The sequence below is a fragment of the Xenopus laevis genome, chromosome 4L, assembly GCF_017654675.1.
Source record: "Xenopus laevis strain J_2021 chromosome 4L, Xenopus_laevis_v10.1, whole genome shotgun sequence".
In the NCBI taxonomy this organism is placed as follows: Eukaryota; Metazoa; Chordata; class Amphibia; order Anura; family Pipidae; genus Xenopus; species Xenopus laevis.
In genome coordinates, this window is record NC_054377.1 from 154,894,424 (window position 1) to 154,921,814 (window position 27,391).

Genomic DNA, 27,391 nt, shown 5'->3' on the forward strand with positions numbered 1-27,391 from the left:
TTATTTGTCATTAAACAAAATGTAAAAACTCAAATGTGCACTTATTTATTAAAAAATGTTCATAACTGGAAAAACCTTGAATGCAGCACAATAATATTCTACAAAAACCCCTCAAAACTGCTGTAAAACCCGGGTCTGACAGGCCAAGAGAAATCCAGGAGCGACATATGCGGAGGATTGTGAGAATGTTCCAGACAAGCCAAAGATCATCTCCAAAGACCTGCAAGAAGATCTTGCTGCAGATGCAGGTGTATCTGTACATCGTTCTACAATTCAGCACAATTTGCACAAAGAACATGTGTATGGCAGGGGGATGAGAAGCCCTTTCTGCACTCACACAAACACACTCGCTTGTTCTATGGAAAAGATCATTTACACAAGACACAGACATTTGGGAACAAAGAGCTTTGGACTGAGGAGACACAAATTGACTTATTTGCTCATAACAAAAAGCGCTTTACATGGCGGAAGAAGAACACGACATTCCAAGAAAAACACCTGCTACCGACTGTCACATTTGGTGGAGGTCCCATCATGCTGTGGGGCTGTGTGGCTAGTTCAGGGGCTGTGTGGCTAGTTCAGGGGCTGTGTGGCTAGTTCAGGGGCTGTGGGGCTAGTTCAGGGGCTGTGTGACTAGTTCAGGGGCTGTGTGACTAGTTCAGGGGCTGTGTGACTAGTTCAGGGGCTGTGTGACTAGTTCAGGGGCTGTGTGGCTAATTCAGGGGCTGTGTGACTAGTTCAGGGGCTGTGTGACTAGTTCAGGGGCTGTGTGGCTAGTTCAGGGGCTGTGTGACTAGTTCAGGGGCTGTGTGACTAGTTCAGGGGCTGTGTGACTAGTTCAGGGGCTGTGTGGCTAGTTCAGGGGCTGTGTGACTAGTTCAGGGGCTGTGTAACTAGTTCAGGGGCTGTGTGGCTAGTTCAGGGGCTGTGTGGCTAGTTCAGGGACTGTGTGGCTAGTTCAGGGGCTGTGTGGCTAGTTCAGGGGCTGTGTGACTAGTTGAGGGGCTGTGTGGCTAGTTCAGGGGCTGTGTGGCTAGTTCAGGGGCTGTGTGACTAGTTGAGGGGCTGTGTGGCTAGTTGAGGGGCTGTGTGGCTAGTTCAGGGACTCTGTGGCTAGTTCAGGGGCTGTGTGGCTAGTTCAGGGGCTGTGTGACTAGTTGAGGGGCTGTGTGGCTAGTTGAGGGGCTGTGTGGCTAGTTGAGGGGCTGTGTGGCTAGTTCAGGGGCTGTGTGGCTAGTTGAGGGGCTGTGTGGCTAGTTCAGGGGCTGTGTGGCTAGTTCAGGGGCTGTGTGACTAGTTCAGGGGCTGTGTGACTAGTTGAGGGGCTGTGTGGCTAGTTCAGGGGCTGTGTGACTAGTTGAGGGGCTGTGTGGCTAGTTGAGGGGCTGTGTGGCTAGTTCAGGGGCTGTGTGGCTAGTTCAGGGGCTGTGTGACTAGTTCAGGGGCTGTGTGGCTAGTTCAGGGGCTGTGTGACTAGTTCAGGGGCTGTGTGGCTAGTTCAGGGGCTGTGTGGCTAGTTCAGGGGCTGTGTGGCTAGTTCAGGGACTACTGGAGCCCTTGTTAAAGTCCAGGGTTGGATTAATTCAACCCAATATGAACAAATTGTTCAGGATAATGTTCAAGCATCAGTCACAAAGTTGAAGTTCCGCTGCAGGGGTCGGATATTCCAACAAGACAATGACCCTAAACTCACTTGGAAATCTACAAAGACATTTATGCAGAGGGACAAGTCCAATATTCTGGAGCCCCCCGACTTGAATATCATGGGAAATCTCAGGGATGAGTTGAAGCAGACTGTCCATGCTCGGCAGCCATCACATTTAACTGAACTGGAGAGATTTTGTATGGACCAATGGGCACAAATAGCCACATCCACAATCCAGACACTCATCAAAGGCTATAGGAGGCGTCTAGAGGCTGTTACATTTGTAACTAAGTATTGATGGAATATCTCTGTTGGGGTGCCCAAATTTATGCACCTGTCTCATTAGTTATGATGTATATTGTATATTTTCTGTTAATCCAATAAACTTGATGTCACTGCTGAAATACTACTGTTCCCATAAGGCAAGTTATTTATTAAAAGGAAGTTCAGCCAGTGATAAACAAAACCCCAAAGAATTAAGAGGGGTTCCTAAACTTTTGCATGTGACTGTATGTATTATGAGTGTATGTTAGCCATTTATAAAGCTGGTTGGCCAGTGATATTCATTGTACATTAGTAGCCCCAGGAGGGAGGGCACTGGGCAACTGTAACTCCTTCACAACAATGGAATCAAGTAACACTCGGAACATATTTTAGCTTTTCTTTCTTTGTTTTGCACAAATCTGTATCTTACAGTTCTTCTATTTAGCAATTAGTTGTAAGCTCCTCAGCCTAGTATTACCCCACACTGTCCCCTCAATATCTCTCCCTGTATCTGCTGTTGGCCAGTTGTACTTATAGCAGAAATGATATGGCTTTCAGGGGTCGCAGGTTTCTGGAATATTTAGTGAGTATCTCATCAGAGGGAGGGGATATACAGGCTGAAGTGCTGCATGCAGGGCTCAAATTGCTTTATATGGGTCTGATAATAATGGGGCAGCCGCTGGGTCTGTTGGTAATAATGGGGCAGCCGCTGGGTCTGATAATAATGGGGCAGCCACTGGGTCTGGTAATAATGGGGCAGCCACTGGGTCTGGTTATAATGGGGCAGCCGCTGGGTCTGTTGGTAATAATGGGGCAGCTGCTGGGTCTGTTGGTAATAATGGGGCAGCCGCTGGGTCTGATAATAATGGGGCAGCCACTGGGTCTGGTAATAATGGGGCAGCCACTGGGTCTGGTTATAATGGGGCAGCCGCTGGGTCTGTTGGTAATAATGGGGCAGCTGCTGGGTCTGTTGGTAATAATGGGGCAGCCGCTGGGTCTGGTAATAATGGGGCAGCTGCTGGGTCTGTTGGTAATAATGGGGCAGCCGCTGGGTCTGGTAATAATGGGGCAGCCGCTGGGTCTGTTGGTAATAATGGGGCAGCCGCTGGGTCTGGTAATAATGGGGCAGCTGCTGGGTCTGTTGGTAATAATGGGGCAGCCGCTGGGTCTGGTAATAATGGGGCAGCCGCTGGGTCTGGTAATAATGGGGCAGCCACTGGGTCTGTTGATAACTGGGCAGGGAGTCATTAAGCGCTTGGTAGAACATTGACTTTGATTGAGTGTTTGGAACCTGTTGAGTTGATTTCTCTTTACTGTTCAGCCCCAGAATCAGAAGAAGGTCCCGTGTGAGTGTTGGAACAGACACTGGGGTTCAGCCGGGGGGGGGTAAGAAACATTTGTATTTGCCAGAAATCTCCCAGAGAAATGAGAGTCTCAGAGGGAAGAATAATGTTCTTGGGGTTAATCAGTGGGAGGGCACCAAGGAAAGGCGGGACTTGTCACATGGCTTTCACTTTAATTCAGACGACACGTCATTAATTAATGGCACTTGAGCTGAGAATAATAATCTTTTGCCAAAACTCAGTTCAGTGCAGTTTAGGAAAGGTCTGTCGGGGGTTAATTGCTTTGTCTCTTGATTGGATGGTGCTGCTGTGTGTAACTATGGGCCCCTGCCTTAGCAACAGGGGGACATGGCCCTACACTGCTGTCCTGACTCCTGAATGGAGGGGACGTGATTCTATAGAAGCCTGAACTCCAGAGCAGTAAGTGACAGCCTTGCCCCTGAGTTACACTGAATGTCAGCTCCTGGGTGTGATACAAATGGGACATGGAGACCATGTATGAATGTGAGTGGGATCAAGTGTATCCAATATGGCTCCTTAGTTACAAACTGATGTACTGATATTGGCAGGAGAACAAGGAATAGTAGGAGTTAAGGTAATAGACTCATAAAGATATAAATATGTTTATTATGGAGGAAGCTCATATCTTATTCACATAGTTATAATTAAAATACACAGCAATTATTTCCATTCTCATGGGCATGTCCTGGGCATGTAGCCATTATTATTATTATATATGTCTATGTGTAATGATCTATTACTTTGTTATTGTACCAATATAAAAAGGAGCTCAGCTGGGGGGGCTTCGGGACTTTATCTACAAGCAGACGTGTTGTGTAGAATAATTGGTCTTGTAAGGACCATTGGCCGATTGATGTTCTCTGGGAGTCGCTGTATTTGATTTGGGCCCGGGGTCCCCCAGCTGATGTTCCTCTCAGAAGTCTGACAAGGGAAGCTCTGCCAGACGTTGTCTTCAATCGGTATTGTATTACTTTTCTTACAATATATTATTCTTCTCTAATGATGATCAATGTGTGTGTGTTTTATTTCCACCCCTATATTTGATAAGTCTGCTGGGGGAAGTGCTCAGTTAGACATTGAGTTTGTGATAAGTCTGACAAGGGAACTTGTAGCAAGACACTGGGTACAGTCGATCACAGACACCTGCGTGGGGGGGTTCATCTGAGAAATATTTCCTTTGGACTGACCCACGGCCCAGAGAGGGGGGTGACGAAAATGTAAAAAATACATTTCAATCTGAAACGGCTTTAACTTACTTAGTAAGTGAACCAATAGGGAGCTTTCCCACAGTGGACTGATAGTGGGCAGTTTTCACAAGTGTCAGTCACTTTCATTGTGCAACACACGACATTTACACTTGCCCCCCCCCGTGCCATTCCTGTGTCAGTGAGTCCGTGTGTCCCAGTAGAAGGTGTGTGTCTGTACAATAAAGTTCAATGGGAAATGAATGGAGAGAGGAGGAATAAGGAATAAGGGGCACCAGATACACAGGGAGCACATAAAGCCGCTACTTGTGCCTAAACTACTGGGAATGATATGGGTCCCACTCAGGAGCCACATGATACAAGTGATACTTTTGCCTAATTGGGGTGCCAGACTGGGGGGGGACACTGGACTTACTTGTGCCTGGGGGTGCCCTTATGTTACTCACCCACTACCCCAGTGATCCCCAACCAGTAGCTCATGAGTAACATGTTACTCCCCAACCCCTTGGATGTTGCTCCCAGTGGCCTCAAAGCAGGTGATTATTTTTATATTCCAGACTTGGAGGCAAGTTTTATTGTATAAAAACAATATATACTGACAAACAGAGTCTCAATGTAACTGTCAGTCCATATAGGGGCCACTAACCAATCACAGCCCTTATTGGCACCCCAGCAACTTGTTTCATATCTGTGTTGCTCCCCAACTCCTTGTACATGTGAATGTGCCTCACTGGTGAGAAACGTTGGGGACCCCCAGCTCTAACCCCACTGACAGTTGTGCCACTCACCCCCCTCCTCACTTAGTGGCGTCTCAGGACATGACTGTACCCCCATACTCACCCCTGTGTCACTCACACTGTCCCCCCACATACCCTGACGCTGCCTGACAACCTCTGAGGGCTCATGTGCTGCAGGGAGTGTGAGTGAGGCTGCTGGAGAGACTGTGTGACATCATAGAGTGTGAGCTTCAGACCAACAGGGAGTTTTTGTCCCATACTCACTCCTATACTCACACTCTCACTCACTCCCATACTCACTCTATCTCCCACTCACTCCCATACTCACTCTATCTCCCACTCACTCCTATACTCACACTCACTCCCATACTCACACTATCTCCCACTCACTCCTATACTCACACTCTCACTCACTCCCATACTCACATTATCCCCCACTCACTCCCATACTGACACTATCTTTCATACTCACACTCTCTATCACTCCAATACTAACTCTCTCACTCACTCCCATACTCACACTATCTTTCATACTCACACTCATTCTCAAACTCTCACTCACTCCCATACTCACACATCTCCCATACTCACACTCTCTCTCACTCCCATAATCACACATCTCCCATACTCACACTCTCTCTCACTCCCATAATCACACATCTCCCATACTCACACTCTCACTCACTCCCATACTCACACTATCTTTCATACTCACACTCATACTCACACTCTCAATCACTCCCATACTAACACTATCTCTCTCACTCACTCCCATACTCACACTATCTCCCATACTCACAGTCTCACTCACTCCCATACTCCCACTAGACATAATGATGAGTGTCTTTAGCTGCAAGTGAAGGATTACGTTGGAGACAAGTGCGCCCCCTACAGTCAGAGGATTGAGCAGCTCAGGTTCTCTGAAGACCGTTCCAAGTTTTAGCCGAGGGGGGGGGGTTGCAAAGAACAAATGTCAATTCCCTACACTTTATATATTTGTATAATAGTCAATTTATATTTGTATTCAGATTTCTGTAAATATTATATCAGATAAAAGAACTATTTACACCTTCTCCATTTCTGTCTGAGCCCGACATGCACAACTGGCCCCCTGGGCAAACATGGACACGGCTACTTAAAGGGACCTGTCACCCAGACACAAAAATCTGTATAATAAAAGTCCTTTTCAAATTAAACATGAAATCCAATTTCTGTTTTTTATTAAAGCATTCATAGCTGTTGTAAGCTCATTTAAACATCTCAGCTGTCAATCAAATATTGTCTGCCCCTCCTCTATGCCTTAGGCAATTACTTTCACTTTCCATTCAGCACTTCCTACATGTCACTGCTCTCCCCACATTCCCCCTCTCTCTTTACCATTTAATTGTGTAACCAGGACATGGGGATGGACATCAGGTCCCCCATTCTCTTTATCATTTAATTGTGTAACCAGGACATGGGGATGGACATCAGGTCCCCCATTCTGGTGCACAAACAAGACTCTGAGATGATACAAGACTTGTCTTAATAACAGTGTCCCACAATATGGCTCCTGTCTGCTTGTTATAATTATGAATTCCCAGACTGAAGGAAACAAGATTCAAATCATTTATACAGTGTAATTAAAGTTCATTTTACTTGACTGATGTGATTAAAAAAATTTGGAATATTTTTTTTGGGCGATGGGTCCACTTTAGAGGGGTTGTTCCCCTTTAAATTAACTGTTAGTAGGATGTACAGAGGGATATTCTGAGACAATTTGCAATTGTTTTTCATTTTTTATTATTTAGCTTTTTATTCAGCAGCTCTCCAATTTCAGCCATCTGGTTGCTAAGGTCCAAATTCTCCTAGCAACCATGCACTGATGTGAATAAGAGACTGGACTATGATTAGGAGAGGCCTGAATACAAAGAGGAGGAATAGTTTAACCCTCTGGGCTCAGCTCTTCACACTGGGGCTTATTTATAAACCCCGGGCAGTAACCCATAGCAACCAAATGTTTCCTTTCATTGCTCAACCCACAGCTGTGTGAATAAGCCAATCACTGACTGACATGCAAATGAGTCCCAGTACTGAGTGTGTTTAACTCCTCCCCCACATTCCCAATCGTGTAAGTCAGGGCCAGTCCTTCAGCTATTGGCTCTCGGGTCAGTCTTGTTGCAGGAGCCACACCCCCTTTTCACCTTCTCGCTGGTCTGGGTCTCAGTACAATGTTCCCAGTGCATCATGGACAGGCTGAGATTAAATGCACAGCAAGTGGGCGGGTCCAGTCAGCGCCTCATCAACCCTGTGACTGATCCCCAGCAAGTTAGTGTGCAGTGTGGCAAGTTAGTGTGAAGTGTGCCAGGCTTGCAATGCATCGTGGGTCCCATTCAGCAAACCAACGTGAGAGGAAGTAGCAGCCACTGACAGTCACTGGGTCCCATCACTTACACTACAGGCCCGAGACTCATGGGCTCATTTACCCACAACACCCTCTTACTGACACATTGTTACACTCACCTCACTCACTACTTCTACCTCTCTCTGTCTGTCTCTGTGTCTCTCTGTCTATCTCCGTGTCTGTCTCTCCGTGTCTAGGAATGAGCAGTGGCTGGTGCATCAGTTCATTCCAGTAAGTCTCCTGCTGGTATTGGGGTTCACTCTGGGTCATCACCCCAAACCTCCATCACATGACCCCCCCTCTGTACTGGGTGTTGGGGGGAGGGGGAAGAGGAGAATTAAAGTAAATGGCTCAGCATGGGGGGCGGGACAAGTAGAAAGAGCCAGTAAGGAGGAGGAGGCGGGGCTTGCAGACACAGCTGCTGATTGGGGCAGAAAGGAAAGAGCAGTCTATAGGACAAAAGGTTTCTGACAATGGATTTATTGGACACAAAACACACATGGCTCCGCCCCCGGCACTGCCCAATGTTCTGCTTAGCAGAAAGCTCCTCCCACTCCCTGGCTCAAGTCCATTCTCCAGATTTGGTCACAGATGGGTTCCGCCCACAAGCCACGCCCCCAGGCTATTTGTGCTTTTTGGGCTTTTTCTCCGTTTGCTTCTTCTCATCCTGGGCACAGTCCTGCGCCGGGAGCCATTTCAGCGGGTTCTTTCTGTACATGGGCCACGGGGGCAGGGTCAGCTGCAAGGAGACAACACATCACTTTTGGCCAGGGATGCACCAAATCCAGGATTCGGTTCGGGATTCGGCAGGGTAGACCCATCTACCCAACCGAACCGAATCCTAATTTGCATATGCAAATTACAGGTGGGAGGGAAATCATGTGACTTTTTGTCACAAAACAAGTAAAAAACATTTTCCCCTTCCCACCCCTAATTTGCATATGCAAATTAGGATTTGGTTAGGTATTCGGACAAATCTTTCACCGAATCCAAAAATAGTGGATTTGGTGCATCCCTACTTTTGGGTCACCAAGGGCCCCCTTACTTGCAACTACCAAAAACCGGACTACAACTCCCAGAATGCACTTAAACAGGTAGTGCCCCTCCCCCACGTGTGCAACATGAGTGCAATGAATAGGTTTTTGGAGATTGGGTTTAATCAGGAGACATTTCGGTTTCTTGTTATTTCTTGCGCTAAATTAATTATACAGCTCCCCCTCCTTCACCCTTTGTTGTGACTGCTTTGTTAGCAGGAGGCTAATATGCTCCCAATGAGGAGACTGTGTATGTCCCTGGGGGAGCAATGGTGGAGCCTCGACATTCCAACACTTGTTCCAAAGAAAACAGTTAGGGAGGGTGTCCCAGCAGCAGTAGTTTATAAAATCAAAGCTTTATTTACAGTTTTTTGGGTTATATTTCCCATCCTGACGCGTTTCATGCCCCGTTCTGGCACTTCATCAGTGGTGATGTCAGCAATTGCTCTAGATCTTCTAGTTATAGTAGAACTATAGTAATAATTGTGTATATAAATGATCCATTAATACTCCTCTCACATTTGTAATAATACTGAAATGCATCAGAACTCGCTGCAATTCATAGGACCCGTAATAGGCAAATAATGTTGTTTGATGTTTTTAATTGAAGGTGCTACTGTATCTAAGATATAGAGCAATTGCTGACTCCGCCTCTGATGAAGAGCCAGAACGAGGCATGAAACGCGTCAGGATGGGAAATATAACCCTAAAAACTGCTGTAACTGAAATAAAGCTTTGATTTTATAACTACTGCTGTTGGACTTTCTCTAGAACCTCTTTCTTTGGACTGAGTATTGTGACTGGAGACCAGTATGTGGAGGTGCCTCAGCAGCGGTGGGAGTTGCGCCCCATTTGAGAGAGAAAAGGGGACACTGTACAGACATGTAATTCTTTTGTACGTCTACATTCCAGCCCTTGTGCCTTTAATAATAGTAAATGTGTGTGTTCCAAAGCTGATTAGCAGGGATGGGCGAATTTGACCCGTTTCGCTTCGCCAAAAATTCGCCGCCGGCGAAATGTCGCAGACGCCCATTAAAGTCTATGGGCGTCAAAAAAATTTTGACGCGCGTCTTTTTTTTTGACGCACACTGCCATACGAGTCTATGGGCGTCATTTTTTCGGCGAAACGAGGCGAAAAATTCGCCCATCCCTACTGATTAGTCTGCCAGTGTCACCCAACCAGTGAATAACCCCAGACCCAACTGTCACTTCTACAGCAAACTGGAGGCAACGTCCCATGGGGTCTCACCCTCTCCCACTGGAATGATGTCAGTAAAGGATTTAGTAGATCCATCTTGTGCCCCCCCGAACTGCCCAACTTCTTATTTATCAAACGTTATACGAATTTCTTACCAAACAAGAGACAGCAAATCCTGCGATCACAATGTACACGGTCCAACCAAACTGCTCAATCACATAACCATAGAGAAAGCCCACGACCTGGGAAAGAGAAACCGGTTTTATAATGTGTCCTGTAACACTGCTGTACAACTGCCATGTGACCTACAGCCCCAACTGTCACTCTCCTATTCCTCAACCAACAGCCCTTCTCCTACTCTCATACTCACAGTTCCCTGTATAACTCAGCCTGCAGCCTTGTGCCTTTATATGGTCACAGAACAACCCCTCAGTGACTTCTAATATCCTTATCATTTACAGTAGGGGGTACATTATCCCTTATAATACATGAGTGATACTCAGAGTTCCCTGTATAACTCAGCCTGCAGCCTTGTGCCTTTATATGGTCACAGAACAACCCCTCAGTGACTTCTAATATCCTTATCATTTACAGTAGGGGGTACATTATCCCTTATAATACATGAGTGATACTCAGAGTTCCCTGTATAACTCAGCCTGCAGCCTTGTGCCTTTATATGGTCACAGAACAACCCCTCAGTGACTTCTAATATCCTTATCATTTACAGTAGGGGGTACATTATCCCTTATAATACATGAGTGATACTCAGAGTTCCCTGTATAACTCAGCCTGCAGCCTTGCGCCTTTATATGGTCACAGAACAACCCCTCAGTGACTTCTAATATCCTTATCATTTACAGTAGGGGGTACATTATCCCTTATAATACATGAGTGATACTCAGAGTTCCCTGTATAACTCAGCCTGCAGCCTTGTGCCTTTATATGGTCACAGAACAACCCCTCAGTGACTTCTAATATCCTTATCATTTACAGTAGGGGGTACATTATCCCTTATAATACATGAGTGATACTCAGAGTTCCCTGTATAACTCAGCCTGCAGCCTTGTGTCTTTATATGGTCACAGAACAACCCCTCAGTGACTTCTAATATCCTTATCATTTACAGTAGGGGGTACATTATCCCTTATAATACTAGGAGAACTTACCGCAGAGAAGAGGATGATGCCTTGGAATATCTGTTCAGCGAGTTTCTGACCCTTGAAGTCCTATAGAATAAAGAGAGATAAAAGGAGAGCAAAACTTAGCGGTGGATACCCAGAATCCTCGGCCCTTTTCACCAATGATAATGAAGTACAAGGCTGGGGGTGGAGAGAAGTGTCAGTTTAAGTACAAGAGCCCCGCCCATATAGAGCCACACACAAACTGCCGAGTCTGGCCCCAGTGGCTCCGCCCATTAAGGCACATTATTAAAGGGCCAGTAACAAGCTGATGTTCTTTATCTGAATATTGTAACCAGAGCAGATGTTCTCAGGTGTCAATCTGGAGGAGTCTGTGGCAGCAAAATGCAGCAAAGTGAGACCCAAGTGCTGTGAGCAGGCAGGCTGATTTCCAGGTAAGCACAAGGCAGTTGGTACTAGAGGTCAGTGAGGGGGGTATTTATTAGAGACATTACACTGATTAAGGAGGGTGGGCACAATGTTACACATGGTAATTCCCAAGCCCCAGTGTCATAGATGAACCCCAGAAATGTCTGATAACTAAATGCAAAATTCAGCCCCTGAGACAAATGCAGAGATGAATAAATCCATAAACATAATCTGCTGCAGTCAATGGATATTGGGAGCTTGGTTACAATCACAGTTTTTGTGCAGTTCCCCTTTAAACTTGCTATGGGGGAATAGATATACCAAATACCATAAACCTGTTGCAGCAAAGGTATTCCCTGTACTAAGCACAATTCAGCAGGAACAGTCCCTAAGTTTGCTCATAGTCTGTACAGAGAGATCCCATAAAACTATGGCAGCATAGGTATTCCCTGTACTAAGCACAATTCAGCAGGAACAGTCCCTAAGTTTGCTCATAGTCTGTACAGAGAGATCCCATAAAACTATGGTACATAGGTATTCCTCTGTACTAAGCACAATTCAGCAGGAACAGTCCCTAAGTTTGCTCATAGTCTGTACAGAGAGATCCCATAAAACTATGGTACATAGGTATTCCCTGTACTAAGCACAATTCAGCAGGAACAGTCCCTAAGTTTGTTCATAGTCTGTACAGAGAGATCCCATAAAACTATGGCAGTATAGGTATTCCCTGTACTAAGCACAATTCAGCAGGAACAGTCCCTAAGTTTGCTCATAGTCTGTACAGAGAGATCCCATAAAACTATGGCACATAGGTATTCCCTGTACTAAGCACAATTCAGCAGGAACAGTCCCCTAAGTTTGCTCATAGTCTGTACAGAGAGATCCCATAAAACTATGGTACATAGGTATTCCCTGTACTAAGCACAATTCAGCAGAAACAGTCCCCTAAGTTTGCTCATAGTCTGTACAGAGAGATCCCATAAAACTATGGCACATAGGTATTCCCTGTACTAAGCACAATTCGGCAGGAACAGCCCCTAAGTTTGCTCATAGTCTGTACAGAGAGATCCCATAAAACTATGGTACATAGGTATTCCCTGTACTAAGCACAATTCAGCAGGAACAGTCCCTAAGTTTGCTCATAGTCTGTACAGAGAGATCCCATAAAACTATGGCAGCATAGGTATTCCCTGTACTAAGCACAATTCAGCAGGAACAGTCCCTAAGTTTGCTCATAGTCTGTACAGAGAGATCCCATAAAACTATGGCAGCATAGGTATTCCCTGTACTAAGCACAATTCAGCAGGAACAGTCCCTAAGTTTGCTCATAGTCTGTACAGAGAGATCCCATAAAACTATGGCAGCATAGGTATTCCCTGTACTAAGCACAATTCAGCAGGAACAGTCCCAAGTGGGTAAAACTAATGGCCCTTTATGGGTATATGAGTTATTCAGAGATTTCCCAGGTTGCTGGTGACAAAAAGCGATATCACAATCACTGACTGGAAAATTTTGGGAGACAGAAGAGAGGATGTAGAAGTGAGGTCACATGACTGTGATTGGATGAGGAGGATGAAGGAGGAGTGATTAGTAAGAGATATACAACATACCTCCCAATATTTTGGAATTAAAAAGAGGGACAAAAAGTTTTTCGCATGAAGCGCGGCTTTTTATTTTGACCACACCCCTTTCTGTGGCCACACCCCCTAATTACCATGCTCATTTGACAAAATTTGGCAGGTTATGAAAGTGAAAATATTTCTCCTTATCTAAACTGTGTTTTTGTGTCTCAAAATTGTTACAAAGTCTCTTATTTGCACCTGTTAGCTGTTCTGGGCTCTCAAAGCCAATCTAAATCCAATTAAGTGGGAAACTTTGTTTCTTTTTCTGGCTGTTCAGTGCAGAGACATGAGGACAAATGAGGGACTGCGGGTTGAGCTGTGAAAAGAGGGACTGTCCCTCCAAAAAAGGGACAGTTGGGAGGTTTGAGAGATATAAAGAGATACAGAGAGGAGACATTATATAGAGAGAGAAGTAAATAAAGAGGCCGCACAGTGAGTGACAAGAGGATTCAGTGAGTGACACGTGAGATGAAGACAATGATCAGACACACAAGTCACGTGGTTGCACAGTTGGCCTCACGTTATGTTCCAGTTAAAGACTCCCCTCCCCCCGCAGAAAGAGCAGTGATTGTTCCCCGGCTCAGGCTCTGTGCGTCTCACTCACCATCTGGGTCGGGACGGAGCTCAATATTCCCAACATGATCGCGCCAGTAACAGCTGTCCCTCCCACCGGAAGTGCCGCGGAACCAAAGCGACGTCAGCTGACAACAGGAAGGACCACAAGCTGCCCGGGCTGTGCCTGCCGGAAGTCTCCCTGAGCTCTCGGTATCCGGGTCCTGGTGTTGTTGTGACGTAGAAATGAGGGAGGAGTTTGCTGTATAAGTAGAGCAATAGATTCCCGGGCTGCCCGCGCTGTGCCGGTACAAAGTGCAGCTTCTGTCCGACCTCCAATCACAACAATCCGGCCTAGTGCTGCCCTGACTCCAGTCTGGACATGGACATTAAACCGTCCAGTGCAGTGAATGGAGCCAGTGTAAACAAACCCCTCCCTGCACCAGCTGCAGCCTTAGGCTTCTAGATAAGAGTCCTCTAATGAGTACTGAGTGCTGCTGCCAGACTGAGAGTGGGTCAGTCAGTGTTGTAGTTGCTTTGGGGAGAGAAACACAGAGAACTGAACCATGTGATCAACTCACCAGTCTCCTCTGAACTACTGGAACTGCTTATATATTCCTTTTCCTCTCCCTGCACACTGGGCACCACACGGTTAATCCCCATCATCATGTGACAGGAAGTAGCAATAAATACACTTATATATTATATTATATATACACCTCTGTAATAATGTAAGATAAGGAAGGAAACAATTGTAACAATTAAAGATAAGCATCAAATAAATGTAACAATTTAAGAGAAGCAAAGAAATAAGTGTTACAAATTAAGATAAGCAAAGATACGATTGTAACAATTTAACGTCATTTCATGTGACCTCATCCCAAGACTAGCAGGGCCTCCAGCATATATCCAACAAGTATAATCCAGTAATTGAACAAGTATGGAGAAAGAATTCCATGAGGCGCAATATATCGCAGGAGCCTTTATTCACCATCACACGACATGTTTTGAGCTAAAAGCTCTTTTTAATACACTTGGAACATGTCGTGTGATGGTGAATAAAGGCTCCTGCAATATATTGCGCCTCATGGAATTCTTTCCCCTACAATTACTGGATTATGCTTTGGAAGGAAGCAGGGGTTAAAGATACCTTTCCAAGGGTAAATATACCGGTGCAGTGACGTAACTAGCGGGGGAGTAGAGGGTGCAGTTACACCAGGGTCCGCTCCCCCTCGGGGCTCGCCGGAGATTGTGCCACTACGCGGCTGAAAGGAAAGCGCCTGCACGTCGCTGCCGGGTGCGTTTAGTTATGTTAATGTTGAGAGCGCAAACAGGTGGTGTAGGGGGAGCCCGGCTGTACCACCAGCAGGCTGGAAAAATCAATTCACCAACCCTCGTCACTTCGCTACCTGTGTTAGTTTATAGTAAGCGCCCTACAGGTAGGGTTGCCACCTTTTATAAAAAAAATTACCGGCTGCTGGGGGGCGGGCCGTGATGTCAAAAGGGGCGGGGCCACGCCACGGACGCCAGAAGAGGCAAAAAAAAGGTAAATTGCATTGGATTGGGGGCAGGTCGATGGCTCCTTTTGATCGTATTACAAATTTACCGGCAGTTACATTGTGTCATGGCCGGCACCCGATACCAGAACAAATGCCAGGCACCCTGGTCTCGGCTTCACCAGTAGTGTGACCACCGTTGGGCTTCGGGAGGAGGAGCCCTCAGCTTACTTGGGTGCCACCTGGACTTAACGAGGGGTACAAGGTGAGATGTTCTGGCTGGCAAAGGGGCACGGCTGTTAGCAGAGTCTTTTGGGCTGAAGGTCACGGTACAAATGGAACAAGCGAGAGAATCGTCAGACAGGCTGGGTCGAGGCAGGCAGATAATAGAATCGTCAGGCAGGCAAGGGTCAAACCGGGTAATCAAACAGAAGGGATCAGGCAGAAAGAGTAGTCGAGATGCAGGCAAAGGTCAGAGTTCGGATATCAGAATAGTCAGGAACAGGCAGGGATCAAAAACCAGGAATCACAGTTAAAGTTTTACAAGAACAAACAGCACAAGACTTCAGGAACACTAGAATAACAATTCTATCACAGGCACCCTCTGGAAGCACTTTCAGACTATTTATAGTTTCAATTTGGCACCTGCGCCTTTAAGGGACACGGAGGAGCGCGCGCCCATAGTGGAGCAAGATGGCGCTGGAGCATGCGGCGGGCGTCCCCACGATGTCGCGGCGGGTGACCCCGCCACACAGGTATTCTTATTACATGCAACAATTGTAGGATAGGAAGGAGCATTACAATCCGCAGACTTGGCTGCAAAATTCCTTTATTGTCACAACATGTTTCGGATCATCATGGATCCTTTTTCAAGTGAAAAATACAATTACAAAAAAGACCAATTTATAACACTACACCCACATTGTTACTCCTCCCTCAGTGACATCACATATTAATCAATCAATTATTTAAAGTAGAGTGCATTTCCCATCCTAAAGTCGTGTTTGTCCACCAGAGGAACTGTGCACCTTGCAACACACTGCAACATTAAAAACAATGTAACATTTAAAATTTAACCTTAGTACTTAAAGGCAACATTAAAATTGATACAATATTTTATTAACTCATAAAAGAATTACTTGAAAATTCTTAAAAAAGTATCTTAAAAGAGTATCTTAAAAAAGTAATTTAAAAATAATTTATGAAGAAATAAATAGTATTGTCTAATAGACAGCAGAAATGAAATAGCTTCCAAAATAGTGACACAGCTTTCGGACACATATGGTAGGCAGACTCTGAAAAGAGTAGTGCCTAATTTTCAAGTAATTCTTTTATGAGTTAATAAAATATTGTATCAATTTTAATGTTGCAGTGTGTTGCAAGGTGCACAGTTCCTCTGGTGGACAAACACGACTTTAGGATGGGAAATGCACTCTACTTTAAATAATTGATTGATTAATATGTGATGTCACTGAGGGAGGAGTAACAATGTGGGTGTAGTGTTATAAATTGGTCTTTTTTGTAATTGTATTTTTCACTTGAAAAAGGATCCATGATGATCCGAAACATGTTGTGACAATAAAGGAATTTTGCAGCCAAGTCTGCGGATTGTAATGCTCCTTCCTATCCTACAATTGTTGCATGAGTACAAGTTTGGCCTGGCTGGTGTGGCCTGAGTAGGAAAGTGAGCTACACAGGTGGAGATCGTTTGGACAAAACTTCATTTTTGCATTCTTATTACATATTGCCGGTAAATTTGTAATACTGGCCGGGTGGCAACCCTACCTACAGGTGGGCGTGCCGAATAACCCACTGAGAGTCTGCACGAATCCCGCCGAACTAGGCTGAGTCACTGATTGTCGCCGCCCAGTCCCTGGTTTGCGTCCAAAAAGTTGTCAGCAAATGTTCTGAATCCGGCACCCCCCAATCTGTCAGCCCTCCCACTGCCAAAGCCGGCTGTGACATGATCAGCAAGGTGCTGTATTTATATGTCTTGTGTTATTGCTTCATTCCAGCCTCTGCTTGTCTGTTCCGTATCTCCTGCGCTCCCTGGTTATCTTCATTCCACCTGCACAGACATGCATCTGTCATAACTCTATATACCGGATTATTCCCATTATACATACATGTATATACATACTGTATTATCTGTGTGTATACAAGATATACCTAGAACTTCTCAGCTTTCTACATACAGTCCTAACTTTGTATACTTTGTTCCTTATATAAATATAAACCTGCACAGTCCTGCATATACTGTCCTCTCAGTATATACTGTTTTTCATATACTTATATATGCTGACATACTCCACAGCACTTACTACGGAATTTTTATTTTATATATATATATATATATATATATATATATATATATATATATACACAGTGTACTCTACTCATGACCCCAAGACTCATAATGGGAATTGCCACCGCACCATCCTTCTATGAGTTTTGGGGGGGGGGGGGCAGTTGCAAATTTTTGCACCAGGGCCCTTTGGTTTATAGTTACGGCACTGTCACCGGTGTGACTTCACTTAGCACCTCCACCATATGTCACTTCTCTGAGGGTCTGAGCTGTCACACATCTCAGTCAGTCACCTATATATTTATCTTTATTCCCTATTAATAACATTGGGATCACTGACCTTCCTATATATTTATCTTTATTCCCTATTAATAACATTGGGATCATATCACTGACCTTCCTATATATTTATCTTTATTCCCTATTAATAACATTGGGATCACTGACCTTCCTATATATTTATCTTTATTCCCTATTAATAACATTGGGATCACTGACCTTCCTATATATTTATCTTTATTCCCTATTAATAACATTGGGATCACTGACCTTCCTATATATTTATCTTTATTCCCTATTAATAACATTGGGATCACTGACCTTCCTATATATTTATCTTTATTCCTATTAATAACATTGGGATCACTGACCTTCCTATAGATTTATCTTTATTCCCTATTAATAACATTGGGATCACTGACCTTCCTATATATTTATCTTTATTCCTATTAATAACATTGGGATCACTGACCTTCCTATATATTTATCTTTATTCCCTATTAATAACATTGGGATCACTGACCTTCCTATATATTTATCTTTATTCCCTATTAATAACATTGGGATCACTGACCTTCCTATATATTTATCTTTATTCCCTATTAATAACATTGGGATCACTGACCTTCCTATATATTTATCTTTATTCCTATTAATAACATTGGGATCACTGACCTTCCTATAGATTTATCTTTATTCCCTATTAATAACATTGGGATCACTGACCTTCCTATATATTTATCTTTATTCCCTATTAATAACATTGGGATCACTGACCTTCCTATATATTTATCTTTATTCCTATTAATAACATTGGGATCACTGACCTTCCTATATATTTATCTTTATTCCCTATTAATAACATTGGGATCACTGACCTTCCTATATATTTATCTTTATTCCCTATTAATAACATTGGGATCACTGACCTTCCTATATATTTATCTTTATTCCCTATTAATAACATTGGGATCACTGACCTTCCTATATATTTATCTTTATTCCTATTAATAACATTGGGATCACTGACCTTCCTATATATTTATCTTTATTCCCTATTAATAACATTGGGATCACTGACCTTCCTATATATTTATCTTTATTCCCTATTAATAACATTGGGATCACTGACCTTCCTATATATTTATCTTTATTCCTATTAATAACATTGGGATCACTGACCTTCCTATATATTTATCTTTATTCCCTATTAATAACATTGGGATCACTGACCTTCCTATATATTTATCTTTATTCCATATTAATAACATTGGGATCACTGACCTTCCTATATATTTATCTTTATTCCCTATTAATAACATTGGGATCACTGACCTTCCTATATATTTATCTTTATTATTTTTATTATTTTATTTATTCCCACTGATTATGTAGAAGAAATGGACAGAGAATGAGAGTTTATAGAAGGACAAGCAGCTCAGCATCAGCTTATTATTATTATTGTTATTATTATTATTAATGTCAGACAATATGATACTGGGACTTTCTTGTACAAACATGAAACACTGAGGAAAGAGAGAAGACGGATCAATTCCTTAATTGTATCATTGATAATTAACTGCTTCATGACTTATTAGTTGAATATGAATTACTCACATCAGACAGGAAACAACAGACAGAGAAGGAAGTGGGAATTTCTGCCCTGATTTAAGATGGCGGCGCGCGTCTTTTTCCTCCGGTCACGTGACGAGTGCAGCCGCTGGTGCTGAGGTGGCGGCGCAGTGAGTGCGGGGTCGGGAGCCGAGGGACAGGTGAGTGATGGGGGATCAGTTTCTCATTGTGTCCGGCCCGCGGGCTGTGAGGGAAGTGACTGTATTGGGATTTGGAGACGTTTGTTCCATCCCGTGTCCCTGAGGCAGACAAGTCGGTATTTACTCTCTCCCTCCTCGGGACTCACTGACAGTAATGGCGGCCAGTTCCCTCCAGTGAGACGTGTAATCTTCCCCGGCCGAGTACCGACCCCCCACATCTCTGTGTCACATGTACTGACCCAAACCCCCCTACTAATGAGCTGCTCCATCCCTCCTGCTGCTTCAGACTGTACCATTCCACTTCAGGGGCCTCATTGAGATCTTTCATTTCCGGGTTTGGTCAGTAATAAGGGGGCGGGGCATGCACGAGTCTCAGCCAATAAGAATACTGCTGGTTCCTGTGTCTGTATCTCTGTGACTTTAACCTGTTGCTTTCCACTTACACAATGTCATTGTCTCCATCAGGCTGAGGAATCAAGTGAGAAGATGAGGAGAGGTGAGAACTGAGTCTGTACTTTACTTCTATTCATCATTATCTGCCTCTTTATTATCCCTCTTACTCACATTCATTTATGGGAAATGGATCTTCTTTTATTTCTTTATTTCTTATGTGACATTAATATAATAAATATGTGACACTGGCTGATCTATTTCCCAATGTCACTTCTCTACTGCCCAACCCACAATTACTACACCAGCCCCATGTGCTCTCATAATGTCACACCCACTACTTCTATTACTCAATATCATGTCATAGAATATAAGGTCATGTAATGTAATATAATATAATGTAATATAATGTAAGATAATATAAAGTAATATAATATAATGTTATATAATATATAAGGTAATATAATGTAAGATAATGTAATATATTATATAGTGAATAAAGTACCCCCTTTTGTAAAATATAAGGATATTATAAGTTACCGAGGAGTTTCATGACCATATAAAAGTACGAGGCCGAAGGCCGAGCTATACAGGTCATGGAACTCCGAGGTAACTTCTAATATCCTCATATTTCACAACTGGGGGTACTTTATTTATTATAATACACAAATTTTAGTGAGTCATGTGACAGAAATGACATCACAACTCACCGTTTATAACTGATGACATCACTACTCACCGTTTATAAGGATATAATTTACAGGATATTCATGGCTTTTGTGTATTATAAGGTAATATAATGTAATATAATATAAGGTAATATAATGTCATATAATATAATGTCATATAATATAATATAATGTAATATAATATAATATAAGGTAATATAATGTCATATAATATAATATCATATAATATAATATAAGATAATATAATGTAATATAATATAAGGTAAGATAAGGTAAGATAATGTAAGGTAAGGTAATGTGAGATAATGTAATATAATATATAAGATAATATTATGTAATATAATATAAGGTAAGACAAAGTTTTTTTTGTCCCAGCGTTTGCTTCCAATATTGTTGCAGCTGCAGATTGCAGGAGTTTGTGTCACACTGGTAAAGTAGTGAATAAAGTAGAAGGATAAACGGCTTCATCGGCAGTGATTTCTCTCTGACCTGAAACACTTGGTATTCACACTGCTAAATAAAGAAAGTGTTAGTTCAGTTTGAAATCAGGGATTGTTCTAACTCTCTGCTTTTGATCCTTTTCGGATCAGCACTTTCCCAATCGATATTCATCAATGTAGAAATAAGGAGAGACTGTTGTGATCAAAACTTTAATGGCAGACGACCTGCTAAGTACACGACCTGTTTCGGGCCTTGTCTGCCCTTTCTCAAGTGTGAAATCACTGCCTCTGAAGTTGTTTATATCATATAATATAATATAGTCTAAGGGAATCACTACGGCAGCTCCCTCCCATTTCCTTTGCAGAACGTTGGACTAAATAACACAAATGTGAAACGTAATTTGCAGAGATTCATTGTGTCACTGAGTTGCCCCAAGGGTTAAAGGGCCAAAACTTCTGGCTTTGGATCCAGTTTGGGGGGACACCAGATATTAGGGTCCTGCACAAAGGGGTGGGATTTCCCGCACTCAATCCTGGATTTGCTGCCCCCCTAATAATATCCCTGCCAGACTTATATGTGTATATTGTGCCTTGTGTCCCTTCCAGTTCATATAACTGTGATCCTATTGGCTGCCGTCATCTTCCTGCTGGTTCTGCACCACAATATCCTGGGCCTCAGCGACATCCTGAAGAGACAAAACTCAGGTGATTGTTCCTCCCCAAGTCCTGTGTCTATTCACTAGTTTCACTTCCAGACATAATTCTGTCTCCCCTTGATTCCCCGTTCTACAGACACTGGCCCCTTAGTCTTCCAGCGACTTGAATCCCTTCCTGATGCCCCTGACATTGGCCCAGAACATGGACACGGGGAGGAGATTGCTGTGGTGATTCCAGGGGTGGAGGAACGACTTGGAGGCCTCATTGCCACCATTAACAGTATCTCCAGCAACACCAAATCTAATGTTGTCTTCTATATCATCACTACCAATGACACCAAGAAACACATCAGGTAATTGCACCCGATTCAAACATAATGCCATCTGCTCTTTCTGCAGAAAATGGAGATAGACTGGCTACATGTTGGGTTGGACATGTTGTCCAACGTTCCGCAGATATTGGATTGGATATGGTGACCAATGTTCCTGAGATATTAGTAGATATTGGATTGGAGATGGTGACCAATGTTCCTGAGATATTGGCAAATATTGGATTGGAGATGGTGACCAATGTTCCTGAGATATTAGTAGATATTGGATTGGAGATGGTGACCAATGTTCCTGAGATATTAGTAGATATTGGATTGGAGATGTTGTCCAATGTTCCTGAGATATTGGCAGATATTGGATTGGAGATGTTGTCCAATGTTCCTGAGATATTGTCAGATATTAGGTTGGAGATGGTGACCAATGTTCTGTAGATATTAAGCTGGCCATAGATATAAAGATTTTTAAAAGATCTTTTTGTTATTATATGGTATTAGACCAATCTTGAAACAATTGTTTAATTCTACGATTTGTCCATCAACTAAAAAGACCATTTCAAGCAATGTTGTCTAGTTGAAGCCAGGAAAACTGAGGGGAGCTGCTTGCTTGGCCCTGCAAACAACTGGACAATAGATTTCACTGTGACAGAAAATTTTCTGTCCTGGCCGATCAATTTTCTGACCGATGTCAGTTAAAAAATCGTTAAATGCACGATCGTTCAATTCCGACTAACCTCATGATAATTTGAAAGATTGGTTGGACTAAAATCAGTCTAAAAATCATTGCGTCTATGGGAGCCTTTAGGTTGGAGATGTTGACAGATGTTCCTAAGATATTGGCAGATATTGGGTTGGAGACGGTGACCAATGCTACTGAGATATTGGCAGATATTGGGCTGGATATTGACCAATATTCTGCAGATATTGGGTTGGAGATGTTGACCAATGTTCCTGAGATATTGGGTTGGAGATGGTGACCAATGTTGGCAGATATTTGCTTGGAGTTGTTGACCAATTTTTTGAGCTATGGGCAGATATTTACTTAGAGATGTTGATAATCTTTTTGAGATATTGGCAGATATTTGCTTGGAGATGCTGACTGAATTTTAGAGATCTTGGCAGATATTTGCTTGGAGATGTTGACCAGTTTTTCGAGATATTGGCAGATATTTGCTTGGAGATGGTGACCATGTTCCTGAGATATTGGGTTATATAGGGTTATGTAAAAGCCCAGGGAAAAGGAGTCACGCTTGTGTACCATTACTTTCTTGCAGTTCTTGGCTGGATGGCACTGACCTGAAACGAGTGGCGTATAAGCTGCTGACATTTGATGCCCGTGTTCTTGATGGGAAAGTGCGGGTCGATGCCGGGGCGGAGCCAGTGAAACCAGTAAGTATCTGAGCCACAAGGTCCATATCACTAAGGCGACAGGTATCTCAGAATGGGGTATGGGCTCTGCTCCTCAGGTCCTGGTGTGGTGCTGCTGAACACATGGAGAGAAGTAGGAACTAGCCCAGGTCGTTGGAACAAGAGCTGACAGTGAAGAGAGTGGATTTGTTTGGCGAGTCTGTACTGCGCAGGGGCGTGTCTGTACTGCGCAGGGGCGTGTCTGTACTGCGCAGGGGCGTGTCTGTACAGGGGAATCCATACAAAACATTTGTTGACATTTGTGTCTCTCCACAGATGACATTTGCCCGGTTCTACCTGCCCAGTTTGCTGCCTGGAGCCAAAAAAGTCATTTACTTGGATGATGATGTTATTGTACAAGGTCAGTTTTACTTCCCCTTGGGATGAGTAGGTGCAACTAACACAGTGACTTTATTATGAAACTAGTTGGCAATAAGGAATTAGCATCTTAGCCAGTGCTCAGGGTTGGGCCCTCAATCTCTAGGGGCCACTGGTCCTGTTCTGTTCCCAACTACAACTCAACCCAGTGACTCCGCTGCTTCTATCAATTTCACATAAAACCTGAATCTCTGAGACCTCCGTGGCCACTTCTCTGCTTTGGGGAGTCCAATAACCCCAATATGTTCCTTGGGCAGCCCATACTGATATGAGCAATTGTAAGAATTGGGTAAGTGGCCACCACTGGGCTAACGGAACCAAATTGTGGCTCCCTTCCCAGTTCTTCAGGATTGGACTTCATGTTTTGAATTGGGAGTTCGGGTCACAACCGACAAAAGAAAGTGGAATGAGGGAAGAGCCAATCAGAAGTGGGGGGCTTATGTCTTCCAGGGGTCCCTGTACTAAGGGGGGTTCTTTGTTAATGTTGGGAGCCTCTAGGGGGCAGTTTTGGGATCTTTTAATTGTTTTGGGTACAAAGTGTCGGATCCAGTCCCCTCTGGTGGGTGGTGTCAGTAACTGCCCCATTGGCTGATTAATTGCCCCTTTCTCTGCACAGATGACATTGTGCAACTGTACAACACCCCAATCAGCCCCGGCCATGCGGCTGCCTTCTCTGAGGATTGTGACTCCGTCACCTCCAAATTCCCCGTCAGAGGGGGCGCTAATCAGGTGCGTGTGACCCCCGGAGTCTATATATGTGATTTACTAAATATTAATACTAATAATTCTATATCCCGCCCCTCCCTCAGTACAATTACATTGGCTTCCTGGACTACAAGAAGGAGCGGATCCGGAGCCTGGGAATAAAGGCCAACACCTGCTCCTTCAACCCGGGGGTCTTTGTGGCCAACCTGACCGAGTGGCGGCGGCAGAACATCACCCGCCAGTTAGAGAAGTGGATGGAGCTGGATGTGACGTGAGTTTCACTTACTGAATAGCCGCCATATTGGACTGTAGGGGGAGGGGTCAGTGGCCAGAGACTGGGGGGTATTGGCCAAGTGATGGGGGGGCAGTATCTGAATGAATTGGATTTTGGGAATGTAAATCCCTATTAATTGTCACCTGTTTATTTAGTGAGGAACTTTACAGCAAGTCATTGTCCGGCAACATCGCTGCACCCCCCCTCCTCATTGTCTTCTACAGACTGTACTCCAACATTAACCCTCTGTGGCACGTCCGACACCTGGGTAAGTGTTCCTGCTCAATTTTGCTTAGTACAGGGGATACCCTGTACAGACTATGAGCAAACTTAGGGGCTGTTCCTGCTGAATTGTGCTTACCGTATATACCCGAGTATAAGCCGAGGTACCTAACTTAACCTGCGAAAACGTATTGACTCGAGTATAAGCCTAGACACAACTACAGCCCTGTCTCCCAGCAGCGAACATTCCGCCAAAGCGACCACCCAGGCAATCAACCGGACTTCTTTGCAAAGTTGATGGTGACCGAGAATTGCCAAACGGATTACTGTGTGTATTGTCCCACTGTCCCACTACCATGTGCAGAGGGTGCTGTGTGATATTGTCATCACTGTTAATCCTTCATATAACCAACAGAGGGCGCTGTGTGATATTACAGTCTCTCCCCAAGTGAACTGTTGGTATAGGAATGATTAAAAGTGACTGCAATCTCAGCTACTGCCCACTGACTCGAGTATAAGCCGATATACCTATGCTGCCATAGTTTTATGGGATCTCTCTGTACAGACTATGAGCAAATTTAGGGACTGTTCCTGCTGAATTGTGCTTAGTACAGGGAATACCTATGTACCATAGTTTTATGGGATCTCTCTGTACAGACTATGAGCAAACTTAGGGACTGATCCTGCTGAATTGTGCTTAGTACAGGGAATACCTATGTACCATAGTTTTATGGGTTCTCTCTGTACAGACTATGAGCAAACTTAGGGACTGATCCTGCTGAATTGTGCTTAGTACAGGGAATACCTATGTACCATAGTTTTATGGGATCTCTCTGTACAGACTATGAGCAAACTTAGGGACTGATCCTGCTGAATTGTGCTTAGTACAGGGAATACCTATGCTGCCATAGTTTTATGGGATCTCTCTGTACAGACTATGAGCAAACTTAGGGGACTGTTCCTGCTGAATTGTGCTTAGTACAGGGAATATCTATGCTGCCATAGTTTTATGGGATCTCTCTGTACAGACTATGAGCAAACTTAGGGACTGTTCCTGCTGAATTGTGCTTAGTACAGGGAATACCTATGCTGCCATAGTTTTATGGGATCTCTCTGTACAGACTATGAGCAAACTTAGGGACTGTTCCTGCTGAATTGTGCTTAGTACAGGGAATACCTATGCTGCCATAGTTTTATGGGATCATTCTGTACAGACTATGAGCAAACTTAGGGGGCTGTTCCTGCTGAATTGTGCTTAGTACAGGGAATACCTATGCTGCCATAGTTTTATGGGATCTCTCTGTACAGACTATGAGCAAACTTAGGGACTGTTCCTGCTGAATTGTGCTTAGAACAGGGGAGATGCTGATATTATTTACTATGTGTTGTAGGTTCAAGTACAGGAAAACGTTACTCGCCGCAGTTTGTGAAAGCCGCTAAACTTCTCCATTGGAACGGACATTTTAAACCTTGGGGCAGAACATCTTCGTTCCCTGAGATTTGGGAGAAGTGGTTCCTGCCAGACCCCTCGGGGCAGTTCTCACTAATCAGGAGACACGGAGAGTGATGAGTCTGCGACTCCCGGACGTCGGTGGAACTCAGGGAAGAGACAGACGGGGGACGATCACTTGTTCCTATTGTGACATTGGGGGGGGGGTCTCATTGTTCCTGTGGGGGCCAAGGCCTCGCACCCCTATAAACTGCTCACGTTTCCCCCAACTTACTCCTCAAAGTCAGAATTCACAGTAGAGCCAATCACAATACAGGGTTGGGGCCCTCCTGCCATTGCAGGGAATGTCTAGCTGACTTGGTCACCACTAGAGGCGGGACTGAGACACAACTATTGCTCCTCCCACTAGTCATAACCGCAGGAACCCCGCCTCCTTCTTGCCATAGTGTTGCTGCCTAAATAAATTTATGTTTAGAGACTGGGCCAATCACAATTGGTAATTTGTCTCTCCCCGAGGAAATCTGTTACTTGCAACATGGAGCAGCGCCCCCTAGTTTTCTTATTGTGTGTTTTATATATTAAATCTATTAAATGATAATGTTTCTGAGTTGGACATTGTTCTGAGATAAAAATCTGTATCACTCATGTATTATAAGGTATAATGTACCCCCTACTGTAAATGATAAGGATATTAGAAGTCACTGAGGGGTTGTTCTGTGACCATATAAAGGCACAAGGCTGCAGGCTGAGTTATACAGGGAACTCTGAGTATCACTCATGTATTATAAGGGATAATGTACCCCCTACTGTAAATGATAAGGATATTAGAAGTCACTGAGGGGTTGTTCTGTGACCATATAAAGGCACAAGGCTGCAGGCTGAGTTATACAGGGAACTCTGAGTATCACTCATGTATTATAAGGGATAATGTACCCCCTACTGTAAATGATAAGGATATTAGAAGTCACTGAGGGGTTGTTCTGTGACCATATGAAGGCACAAGGCTGCAGGCTGAGTTATACAGGGAACTCTGAGTATCACTCATGTATTA

At 43.9% G+C, this 27,391-nt stretch overlaps 2 protein-coding genes across 2 annotated transcripts; one reads left to right on the top strand and one right to left on the bottom strand.

The window, feature by feature from the left end:
- Positions 1-8,062: 8,062 nt before the first annotated feature.
- On the bottom strand, positions 8,063-13,647 carry spcs1.L (signal peptidase complex subunit 1 L homeolog). The gene is given in 4 exon segments (NM_001171719.1): positions 8,063-8,337; positions 9,986-10,072; positions 10,997-11,056; positions 13,604-13,647. Coding segments are annotated over 4 exon segments (300 nt in total). The 5' UTR covers positions 13,640-13,647; the 3' UTR covers positions 8,063-8,220.
- A 5,628-nt stretch (positions 13,648-19,275) lies between these two features.
- On the top strand, positions 19,276-26,938 carry glt8d1.L (glycosyltransferase 8 domain containing 1 L homeolog). The gene is given in 10 exon segments (NM_001092886.1): positions 19,276-19,403; positions 19,869-19,899; positions 21,529-21,627; positions 21,715-21,931; positions 23,179-23,293; positions 23,588-23,672; positions 24,306-24,418; positions 24,499-24,665; positions 24,824-24,936; positions 26,282-26,938. Coding segments are annotated over 9 exon segments (1,095 nt in total). The 5' UTR covers positions 19,276-19,403; positions 19,869-19,889; the 3' UTR covers positions 26,458-26,938.
- Positions 26,939-27,391: the final 453 nt, after the last annotated feature.